Raw genomic sequence first — 12,155 nt, 5'->3', positions numbered from 1 at the left:
AATCAAATTATAAAAAAAATTGCGATTATTATTCATTTATTGATAAGGAATGAAAATGACTTTTGAGATGATAAATATAGTTAAATGATTAAAAGTGCTAAATATGCAAATAGCACAAGTACAAGATTATTCCATTTGACTTTTAGGTTTCGTAATGGGCTCAAATGATTAGACTGAATTTTTTAATTGATTATCCTATTATTACATGTAAATAAAACATAATTAAAATACATATGTTTATTACTATTAATTGTTTATTATATACAAATTATTTGAAGTATAATATAAATACAGTCAAAAATATCAAAACGTATATAGATACTTTACAACTATGCTTTTTGCAAATTAATTCTTGGTAAAATTAATTATTGCATTTTTAATTATCCAGTTACTAGCGATTTTTTGAATTACAAAAATAAATAGTAATGATGCACATTTTTTTATTATAACAATGAGATTGTATTTAAATATATTCATTTTGTGATATAAAACAATAACATTGTTAGGCAGTGTCGTAACAGAGTCAACGTTGATGTGCACTAATATTGTTAGCGATTATTATTGCCCAATTAGTATTTGAAAACATTCATTTATATTGTGCCTTTTTAAAAAAAACTAAGGGCTAAAAGAGAGTTTTAAATTGTAACTTATTATAACCATGTTTAAGATATTTTTACATCATGTGCAGGATTTTGAAGATTTTTTTAACTTAGCTCATAAACAAGATTTTGGCTTGAATATATAATTATTGTACATTGCTTAAAATATTTATTTGCCTTCATCTTGTGGATCATTTTGCTCTAATTTTTTAATAAGATTTTCAATCATATTCGCATCCACTAATCCTATAAATTTATCAACAACATGCCCATCTTTAACAGCAACAACAGCAGGCACAGCTTTAACTTCAAAAGTATGTACTAAATCTACATGTGATTCTACATCAACAATTGCTAAGTCTACATCTTCATTTGGTTGCAAAAGTTCTGATAATTTTGGTGTTAAAATTTTGCATGGCTCACACCACTCTGCATGAAAATTGACAATGACGGCTCTTTTGGAATTCATCACCTAGATAATAAAAAATTAAGTTTAGAATAATATTTCGTTAACTTCTTGAAGTATCAAGAAACATGGAATATTGAAATTGCTTAATTTTACCTTATCCACGAATTCTTCATTATTATTAACAGTGAACTTTTTTTTGTGAACAGGGTATAGAGATAAACAAATTCGATTTTGCTTGGGTGCATACTTTCTTAGAAAACGTAACATTTTAAATCATGATAAAAAAGACTAAAATATATTATTAAGAATAAAATTAGTTAATATGTTTTTGTTTTGTAAACATAATAATGAATTATTTGTATAACTTTCGATATTTGTATAACTTATTAGTTATATTAATAATCGCATTTGTACAATTAATTAGTTGTCAATAGGAGTAGAATTCACGTATAGGTTATGATAATGTCTTTGATTTTATAAAGATGTTGAAACGTCATGCTGGGTATGCGTTCTTATCAGATTTATTTTTCTTATGTAAATCATTGTAGAATTATGCCAAATCATTATGTCAAATATGCGATTACCACATTATTGTAATTATAAATTAATGTGATTTAAAAAAAAAATTAACTATATTAAAATATTTCATTAATATATTTGATTTTAATGAAAACATGTGGGCTCAATAGCTGCCATATCAAATTACTAGCACCACCTTGGTATTTAAATAATTTAAACAATTTAAATTGTCTTCTTAGAACACATTTTCATCTTCATGTAACACGTTCTTCACTGGAAAATATTGAAAATATTCGAAAGTGATCTATTTTTCAAAATGCCAGTTTATCGTAACCGTAACTGATACTGAAAAACAAAACGTAGTCGTATTTTCTGGGGTCTCAGACTAATGATTTAACAAATAATGTTAAATAATAATTTTATGTTTTAGCCTTTTATAAATATATTATACACGTGCACTATCTTTTTGGGACTTGAAAACAATTGGGAGGCGCAAGCTTCAGAATATAAATTAAGCAAATTACATTTTCATTGTGAGTAATTTTACTACATATATTTTTAAAAATAATGATGAATGCAGGTAATCAGTTTTTCATATCTATAGAATCTTATGTGTAATCTGTTTTTTCATCAACGCTTCAATCTTCAATATAGAACTTAGACGTAGAATTAGAAATTATTATATTGTCTAGACGCTATCACCGAAAATAAAAACGTGTTTGGAAAATGTCAAAGAAGCTAGGTTATGATCTGTAGACTTACTTTTATTGTTTATTTTATTATTTGATATTTGATAAACTTTCTATTTGAAAAATATTGTATAGAAATTAATGAAAAAAATTGGACAATTAAACTCAGACAAATTATGAGTACATATCAGTAAAACATTAATTGTAATTGACCAAATTATATTAATTAGGTGAAGTGAAGAAAAATATCGAACAATGGGTGTTAGAGGTTTAACTACATTTATTGCAAAAAATGCTGATCAGTACTTTGAAGAATTTGAACTGCACGATTGCAATTTAGTAATCGATGGGAACAATTTAGCCGCTCAATTGTACAAATATGTTTCAAGGTGCAATTCTGGATTCGGTGGAGACTATGATGTGTACCACAAATGTGTTGTTAAGTTCTTTGAAATGCTGAATGCTTGCAATATTCGGTCTTTTGTTCTGTTTGATGGAGCTTATGAAACAAGAAAGAAAAAGACTGTTTATAGTAGACTTATAGCCAAACAACAGGCAGCTTCAATATTATGCCCTGCCAATCAAAAATTGTTACAAATTTTTCCTTTAATGATGAGAGATGTTTTCAAAAATGTTTTAAGGGATATGGGAATATCTTTTATACAATGTGATTTTGAGGCAGATGATGAAATATCAATTGTTGCTAGAGAAATATCATGCCCTGTTTTGAGCAATGACTCGGATTTTTATATATATGATGTCGAATATATTCCATTCACTTCATTTGATCAGAAACTCACTATATCTGAAAAAGGATACACTTATATCTTTTGCAAAATCTACAAAATAGATAATTTTCTCAATTATTTTGGTGGTCTAAAAAAAGAAATGTTACCATTGCTAGCTACTTTATTAGGAAATGATTACATAAATAAAAGCACATTTAAAAACTTTTATGCCCACCTTAAACTAGCAAAAACTAAACAAAAAATTTCTGATCAACAAAGAACCATAAATGCTTTATTGCAATGGTTAAGAAATGAAACATATGACTCTGCTGTGGAAAAAATATTGAGTAGATTGAAATTATCAGAACGATCTAAAATTTTAAATCAAATACTTGAAAATGTTAATGTATATGCAGACCATAAAACCAATGCTAGTTTACTTCTGGGAATTAAACAATTTATGGTCTCGCAAAAAAACATTGAGTTAAGCTTATCAAAAATCAATGACACAGAATTTTTAAATTGTCTAGAAAAGCTTTATATGAATAATGGAAGAAATTCATATAACGGAGATATGATATTACACAATATAATGGATGTTCCTATATGGTTCAGATTTTTATACAATAAAGGGCTTTTTCCAAGTTTTATTATGGATTTTATAATCAGTAAAACAGTTTACTCTAATCCTCAAATAGAAGATTTGAATTTTAAAGATTGTAATAGTATTATGTTTCCTATTTTAGCTTATATTTTTAAAATCATTTGCCCTGGCTCAGAGGAATTTACATATGTAGGCCGCAATGATCATAATCACATTGCTAATCAGAAGATAAATGTTGGTGATTTATTTACAAATGTTAAGTTTTACAAATTTGATGTGTTGAATAACTTTTACCCTGCGACTGATTTGTTTATAACATTTTTTGAAGAAACGATCCAAGAGCAGCCTTTTGATATATTAAACTCAATTCCCAAAAATTTACATTTGTATATCCTATCAATATTTTGGTTCGGTAGAAATATTGATGGACCAACATTATTGCCAGTTCACATTCACAGTATAATTTTGTGTTTGATTTATTTACAATTTATAAATCCTGTCATTGATTCATGTAGATCGAATATAAAATTAGAAAAGATTCTCAATAAGCTTGAAAATGACACAGTTGAAGCAAGAAATTTTAATACTGATGAATTCAACTCATTAGATTCTATTTCAAAGAAAGAATGCTATAAATGTGCTTTAAAAATGGTAGATTATTTTAAAGTTGATGAAAAACTAAAGAGCAGTAACAAATTATTTTCCAGAAAAACTGTACATGTATTTTCTATGTTTCAAAATGTGGTACTACAATTAAATGTTTTAAACTCAGTGTTAGGTCATCCAATGCCACAATGTAAGATACATGAGCTATATAATGGAACTTTTATTTATAATGCTTTTAATCATCTAAAGTCTAGAACAAATATATTGGCATATGTAGAACTATTGTTAGTAGATTCACCACTATTATTCAACAATTATAAAATACTACTTAATATTATAGGAGGATTTTTAGAATGCATTTTAAATGATAATAAACCCAAGAAATCAAAAAAGAAAGGCAAGAAAACGAAAATTCATATTGAGCAAAATGAAGAACAAGTTCAAAATAGTTGCACAGAAAGCGATATCATGGATAATATAAACTTTGATACAACTAATAATGTATATTGGCTATTGAATAATATAACAGTTTAATATATTGGATATAATATATCGTTATTTTACTTTTTCAGAAATTTATTCCCATTAGCCCACAATTTGAATTATCCGCTAGAAAGATTGAAATTTGTTTATGAATTCGATGTTCTAATGTTTGCAATCCTGTTGTTGTATGCTTTGACAGTAATTTGACGTGTGGCAAAACATGGTAGTTGACGTATAAAATTTTAGACTTTTTTTGCACAAATCATGGATTTGACGCAAAATTTAGAAATTGGAATTAACAAATTAGATATTGACGATGCTAATGATTTGGAAAACATAGGAAATAAATGGGATTTTCCTTTAAAAGAATTGTATAGGCTAGCCGTAGAATTTTATAAAGGTATTGTTACATGTTATTAGTTTTATTGAGCCGGTAATCTAAAAATTTATTAATTTCAGAGAAAGAAGGCAAAGCGCTACATCTAAGTTATGACGATAAACTAAAATTAATAGCTTTCACACAGCAAGCTAAACATGGACAATTTGATGCTACAGAATTACCTTCATTGGGTGTCCTTGATGTTATTGGGCGCGATAGAAGGCTAGCCTGGATGCAATTAGGAAACTTATCCAAGGCGCAATCTATGGAAGGATTTATTGATCTTTTAGATAGGTAATGCATAATTTAACAATAGTTCTGATTTTAATTACCTTGAACTATTTTGTGTTGTTGTGTTACAGATTGTGTCCACTATTCAAACCTTATATTGAGGCTATTAAAAAGGCAAAAGTTGAGAAAAGTAAAACTGAGTAAGTTGTTTTTTTTTTAAAAAAAAAAAATTTAAGATTTCAAATCCAAAAAATATAATTTTATTTTTAGACTTATAAATGTGAACCAACCAATTATTACTGTTCAAAAAATGAAACAACAGGACGATATAAATAAAGAACTTCAAAGGTAATTGCAGGATTGTATTTTGGTTATTTTTTATTTTGTGAGTAATGAGTAATATGTGATATATTTTCTGTTCTTAAACCTATTAAAAGCATAGATTTTTGATATGTAAATTTAGTTTAATAGAATATTTTTTACTTACTATTTCTACAATATATTAGTTTTTATAATTTAAATTTAAAGACTTATATATTTTTTTAAATATAAGGATTTATAGTTTTTATATTTTTCATGAATGAATTATATTTTAAGTTTTATTTAATTACAGTCGGAATATAAAAGATTTGCTAAACGAGCAGTCATTTTACCAATTCAAAGCTTATGCAGAACAGCAGTTTCCAAATAGTCCTGATGAACAGGCAGTTCTCATTCGACAGCTACAAGATCAGCATTATAATCAGTATATGCAACAACTACATTATGGATATTTAGTTAATCAAAATATTAAAAAGGAAGACCCATCAGAAATAGATAAATCTAAGAGTAATTCAACTGAAGTATGCGAAACAGATAAACCAGATCTGAGCAAAGACACAGCTGAAACAGTATCTGAAATTAGTAATATTGATTCACAAGGCATCAAAGTTAGACATGACAGTGAGAATTATGAAAGTGATTGTGAATCACAAGGTATAGATAACCAAATTTTCTTATGTTATTCTTATATATATATATATATATATATATATATATATATATATATAATTAATCTTAAAATTTTAGGCGAATATGTTATAGCTATTGCAAATATGTGGACAAGGCAAGATATGTCAGCATTTAAAGCTGCTGTTAGTAGTGGTGAAGGTGACGGAGTCATCAGAATTGGCCATGGTGAAACAGTTACAGTTCGGTTAGTATAAGTTTTCATAATTTTTATTATTCATATACGCCTTTTGTAACCTAAAAAAGAATGAACAAGATATACATACAAAATGACATATGGTTTAACATTTTAATTTATTTTTAATCAACATATTTTTAGTGTTCCAACGCATGAGGGAGGCTCACAACTTTATTGGGAATTTGCCACAGAAAATCATGACATAGGCTTCGGATTGTACTTTGAATGGTCAAAGAGCCCTACCACACAGGTTTGTTTTATGTGCATTTTAATTAATTGAGTTTTGCATAAATATTCATACAAATAAAAATTTATTCTATTCATAAATATAATGGATAAAAACCATTATATAAAAGTTTTTTTCTATAGTCTTATATGCTATTTAATTTTTTATTAGGTTACTGTCCATATAACTGAGAGTGAAGATGAAGATGAATTGGAGGATGATGAAGGTAAATTTAAAAAAATATTTAACATGAATAATTGAATTGTATGCATTAATTAATGGATTTTATCATAATTTCTTAATAGAATTAACTCTTCCTGAAGATTTGGAGTGCGGTCCACAATCTACAGTTGCTCCACTTACAGGAATCTCAAAGCCACCTATTACAGAAATTGTGCCTGTATATCGTAGAGATTGTCATCTAGAAGTTTATGCTGGCTCACATCAGTACCCTGGAGAAGGTGTTTATTTATTAAAATTTGATAATTCTTACAGTATGTGGAGAAGCAAAACATTATATTATAGAGTTTATTATACTCGTTAAACTACTTAAGGAATATTTTATTATTTAGATTATTGTATGTTATTAAAGTGATGTTATGTGTATACTTGATTAATTATATATTTTATGTATTCATATAAGAGCCTTATAGTCATTTATGATAATTGTAGCAAATTACAGTAGATGAATAATTACACTTGTATAAATTTAAAACTTTATATTGCATACACAAGTTGAATATATAATATTTGTGCAATAATTAGTTATGTAATATCGGCATATAAGGCTCTTAACATTTTTTATGGAATGCTATTTGTGATACATCATCAGTGATTATTCCTGGTGTCATATACAACTAATCATAAATCTTTATATAAATTTAATAACAACATATGTAAAGAAATTAAATAAAAAGTAAAAGACTAAAGTAAATATTTAATTTGACAATTTTCACATTCATCTATTTAAGCTTTTAGCCTCATCTTAAATGGCACTGGTGAACTGCAATTCAAATTCAATATAAATAAACTATTAATAATTCAAAGTTCGCGCTTTTGACTTGTTTATATCACTATTTGATCTTCTACTACCTGATTGGTCACAAATGGTATCAGTATCTTTCCGCCATTTGTAACATTTCGACTGGGGGCATCACATGACCTGTTTATTTGTCCCCGTGATCAATCTATTTAATTTGAAATATTTATGATTACTAATTTATTATTATGGAAAAAATAGAATATTCTCTCGACAACAGGTGAGAATACTGTAAATAATTTGAGTATTGTCCTTTTTTAATGTTTTCGGGTCATTATATAATAAAATGCTAATAGATATGAAGGTCATTGGATTTAATTTAAAGTTGAAAACACAAGTAGAATTTGACCTTACTATGTTTTATTAATAACATAATCCTTTTTAATAATTCGTTTTAGTGGTGATGGTGAAGAAATTCTTGGAGTAATAGATGAAAGTTCGGGTAAGATTTTTTTTTTAAATGTCTAATGTCAAACTGACAGTTTGCGGTTGTTGTCAATGGTATACAATAATTTCTTACTATTTATTTCTACGAAGTTACTCAATATCTAATTAAATATAGGATCACTGGCTTATAGTGTTATAGAAGTAAAAACAGAAGACAGTATGGATCCCTTGATTTCAGCGGGTCCTTCCTATTCTCCAAATGGCTCTCAGCAAGCAATGATCGCTTCACCAATTGATGGTAAATATATGTTTGTATAGACTAACAACAATATTTTTCACATTATATTTTTTATTTGCTTTTTTTCTTCATAAATAAGCTGTATAATAACTAAAACCACAATTCAAATTTAAATATTTAGTTATCATAAAATACTATCTAAAGATCTTTTACGAATGCTTAATGTAAAACCTATGTATAAAATTTTTTGTGTAATATTTATTTTAATATACATTAATAAGCTAAGAATAAAAGGAATGTGTTATCCTGTTTATGTACAAATTCCTTTTTTCACAAAACTACTACAACTTACCGTAAATTTGAGTTTCCGTTACAATTCACTTACTATTATCATCAGAACTTATTTTATATATTTTTCAGGGCAATATTATGTAATTGGAGGAACAGATGTATTTGCAGCCCAAACAAGATCCCTTGCGCCACGTCTAGCAGAATCTGGAAGAATTGTTCAAGTTACGCATGGTATAAAAAAAGTGTGTAAGATGAATGCACTTTTTATATATTTGCTATACAAATGTAATTTACTTTTTAATCTGTTTTTAAGAGGGATGATAGAAGAAGAGCTACACATAATGAGGTTGAAAGGAGAAGAAGGGATAAAATCAACAATTGGATTACAAAATTAGCAAAAATTATATCTGAAGGATGCCATAATGGAAATGGAAAATTAGAATCAATAGAAAGCCAATCAAAAGGAGGAATTCTAGCTAAAGCTTGTGAATATATAACAGAGTTACGAGACTCAAATCAAAGGTTTTTATACAAAATATATATTAACATTATTTTTCAAAATTTCTTTGATTTTGGCTGGTCATGACTACATAATACATTCACATAAATTAAATTAATTTCTTATTGTCTTCATTATTGTAAATGAAGGTTCACAGTGTTGCATGTTGCAAGTTTGAGGAGAAACTTGAATAGAATTTTATCACTATTGTAGAAAGTACATGCAGGGAAAATGATAAAGAATAAATTGTATTAATTGCTTTATTTAAAACTTGTACTGCATATTTCAATTTAAAAATTTATTATTTATTTTTAATACTTTTATAATTATTTTAAATTAAACATTACAGTTTACAAGAGTGCCTTAAGGAGCAGGAAAAGAAAATTATGGAATTAGAAAAAAGTCAAAAACAAATTAATCAATTAAAGCGAGATAATGATATTTTGCGCGCACAACTATCTCAACCTGGATCCCTGGATAGTCTGCAGCATGGTTCATAGCAAGGGTAAGTCACTTTTGTGGCAGTTATTAGTTTGGACCAATGTGAAGAAAAAGTTGAGGAGAATTTAGTCTATATATACAAAGTTTGTAATAAAAGATTTTATATAATGAATATTATAGATAAAGCACATTTTGACCAGCAGTTAGTAAAGAAAGAATTGATATAATAATATAAAGAATATTTATTAATTCTGTTCTTGAGTTATTTTGTAAAGTATAGCCATTTTATTTCATTTTATTATGAAAAAATATGATACCAAATGTTATTAATAATTAAATTATAAAAATTTACTTTAAAGGAATGTGTTGTAACCACATTCTTTAGGAGCAAAGAAACATAGAAAGTTTTGCTTAATTTATTAATTACTATAATTTTATATAGCATCAAATTAAATAGAAAATTATAATTCTTTTCATAAAATTGTGATAATGCTTAAAAGTTTAATATTTAATTTTAGAGAAAAAGTATAAGTTGAGCTTAAAATAGCTTTTATTTTTAATTATTGTTTTTACTATGAAATGTAAGATCTTTAATTATTTGTGTGTAAATTTATTGTTACTTTATTGTACTATATTTTTGTGCTTTTTCACCTTATTATAATGGTGTATTTTGTTAAAACTTGTTATTAAAATGTATTACCAGTTCAGCTGTAATTATAATTAATTACACCATTCAAGATCAGCGCACAGAAGCATCTCATTAGCTTGAACTTTCATTGCTATTTATCACATAATTATGTATATATCGAGGGCACATATTAATGATTCTGTTATTAGCCTTAGCATACAGCTCATGTTTTGGTTTTTACTGCTTATTTTTTGTTACAATGTCAAATATTAGAATTTATAGTATGATATTCTTGGTACTTAATAGAATTGAGCTTGTTGCCATTGATAAATATCAAAGGTTAATGTTAGGATCATTAAAATTTAGGATTATTTACAAGAAAATGTAAAATATTCCATCTTAATGCAAAACGTGAATGAAGTCTAATTATGATGACACAAATAAAATGTTTCTTTTGTAACACTAAACAGTTGATATCTAATTTTTAAATTTGTTTTCATGATGTAAGCAGAAACACTATTATGTATATATTTTGACATTTTTACAGATTTATTATTGGATTGCTTTCCAATATTTAATTTATTAGAAAATATGTTATAATTATATTAAGTTTATTTTTAAAGAGATGTCAATAATTTGCATGTCTATTATTATATTTTTCTATTTTGCCATTCTGGTCTAACTTAATAATCTTGTTATGTAAATAAAAACCTATTTTAAATGTATTTCGTTTTTTTTTCTCCAATTTAGACGTACATAATATTCCAAATTCCAAAAATCATTTAAATTTAAAATTCGCTTCTTGGAGTACACGCAGTCCACGGTTCCCAACATTAACGATTATGACTTTTTGACAACTATTCACAAAAATATGAAGTGACAACTGGTCTTACTAATCAAAATTCTTAGTGTATTAATTTGCAATTAGTTTTAAACATGTGATTTTTAGAAAATTTAATTAAAAATGTAATGTAGTAACCAGACACGTCGATTAAAGTTAAATATGCTAATATCAATATGTACTTAATTAAGTGACAGTCATGGTTTCAAGTTCAATATTTTAATAGTCATACATAATTTACTCAATAGCAAATTACAATGGATACAACAAGTGATTCTAAAGAAGCTAGCACATGTAATGGAAATAGAAGTGATATTTATATGAATTTAAGCAAGTTATGTTTAGATAATGAAGAATTCTTTGTCAATGATGAAAGTGAATATGGCCTGAGACTTCATGAAGCTTTTCATGGCCTAAGATGCCACATAGAATCAATATTGCCACTAGTTTCAGAAATTAGAGAAGTAATATATGAATATAACATAGCTATTAAATAATAAATAATATAACAATTTGACTGTGATATTATATAGTTATTATTACTTACTTATATATAATTGTTTATAGATTGCACCTCTTTATGATTTTGATGAACATACGCCAGGTAATGGATACAGGAGCTTTGTTGGAGTTGTAGATTGTTGCATAGAATATAGCAGCAAACTATCTTTGCAAGTATGCCATAATCGAGACAATTTACTTTTTCGAAAAGGACATTATATGAAGTGAGGGCCAGGTATTTTTATTTGTAGGGATAGAGTATAGTAATACATTCTAAAGTACCTATATGAAAAAATAGCAAACAATACTTTATAATTATCTGGCAATATTCAACTTTATATAATATAGTATAATCAATATTAAAATTATTTAATATTTGAGTGGATATCGAATTGATTAACTTTGTGTTGTAATTTTTTTTTCTATATCTTTTATTTATGCATCAAGCCATTACCTGCATATTTAAATTTCAATAATTGCGAAATAAAATCAATAAATGTATATAATTTTTTGAGACTTACAGATAATCCATGGTATTTAAATTATATTAAAGTTCTTGATTGCTAATTCTGGTGAGACTTGTTTACAAATTGTCATATAAATCTATGAAATATAAAATGGGATTATTTTA

General features: G+C 26.4%; 5 protein-coding genes across 5 annotated transcripts; 4 read left to right on the top strand and 1 right to left on the bottom strand.

The window, feature by feature from the left end:
* Positions 1-511: 511 nt before the first annotated feature.
* LOC113385347 (thioredoxin, mitochondrial-like) lies at positions 512-1,289 on the bottom strand. Its single transcript, XM_026623189.1, has 2 exons — positions 1,162-1,289; positions 512-1,071 (listed from the first exon to the last, which is right to left on the bottom strand). The coding sequence occupies exons 1-2, from the start codon at positions 1,273-1,275 to the stop codon at positions 769-771; spliced, it is 417 nt and encodes a 138-aa protein (XP_026478974.1). The 5' UTR covers positions 1,276-1,289; the 3' UTR covers positions 512-768.
* A 1,039-nt stretch (positions 1,290-2,328) lies between these two features.
* Positions 2,329-4,688, top strand: LOC113386178 (protein asteroid-like). Its single transcript, XM_026623975.1, has one exon. It carries the CDS (start codon positions 2,472-2,474, stop codon positions 4,686-4,688), a length of 2,217 nt encoding a protein of 738 aa, XP_026479760.1. The 5' UTR covers positions 2,329-2,471.
* Positions 4,689-4,853: 165 nt separating this feature from the next.
* LOC113384905 (Golgi resident protein GCP60-like) lies at positions 4,854-7,226 on the top strand. The gene is made up of 9 exons (XM_026622679.1): positions 4,854-5,037; positions 5,097-5,310; positions 5,379-5,447; positions 5,518-5,595; positions 5,861-6,222; positions 6,316-6,442; positions 6,575-6,683; positions 6,831-6,885; positions 6,965-7,226. Exons 1-9 carry the CDS (start codon positions 4,902-4,904, stop codon positions 7,201-7,203), a joined length of 1,389 nt encoding a protein of 462 aa, XP_026478464.1. The 5' UTR covers positions 4,854-4,901; the 3' UTR covers positions 7,204-7,226.
* Positions 7,227-7,797: 571 nt separating this feature from the next.
* On the top strand, positions 7,798-9,841 carry LOC113385315 (upstream stimulatory factor 2). The gene is made up of 6 exons (XM_026623155.1): positions 7,798-7,918; positions 8,097-8,140; positions 8,261-8,383; positions 8,744-8,856; positions 8,928-9,136; positions 9,463-9,841. Exons 1-6 carry the CDS (start codon positions 7,887-7,889, stop codon positions 9,611-9,613), a joined length of 672 nt encoding a protein of 223 aa, XP_026478940.1. The 5' UTR covers positions 7,798-7,886; the 3' UTR covers positions 9,614-9,841.
* A 1,343-nt stretch (positions 9,842-11,184) lies between these two features.
* LOC113386846 lies at positions 11,185-11,752 on the top strand. Its single transcript, XM_026624606.1, has 2 exons — positions 11,185-11,487; positions 11,591-11,752. Exons 1-2 carry the CDS (start codon positions 11,281-11,283, stop codon positions 11,750-11,752), a joined length of 369 nt encoding a protein of 122 aa, XP_026480391.1. The 5' UTR covers positions 11,185-11,280.
* Positions 11,753-12,155: the final 403 nt, after the last annotated feature.

Source organism: Ctenocephalides felis, unplaced genomic scaffold, assembly GCF_003426905.1.
Source record: "Ctenocephalides felis isolate EL2017-DRISC unplaced genomic scaffold, ASM342690v1 CF-g0.4_SCAFFOLD_03571, whole genome shotgun sequence".
Classification (NCBI taxonomy): domain Eukaryota; kingdom Metazoa; phylum Arthropoda; class Insecta; order Siphonaptera; family Pulicidae; genus Ctenocephalides; species Ctenocephalides felis.
This window is presented reverse-complemented; position numbering and strand designations above follow the sequence as displayed.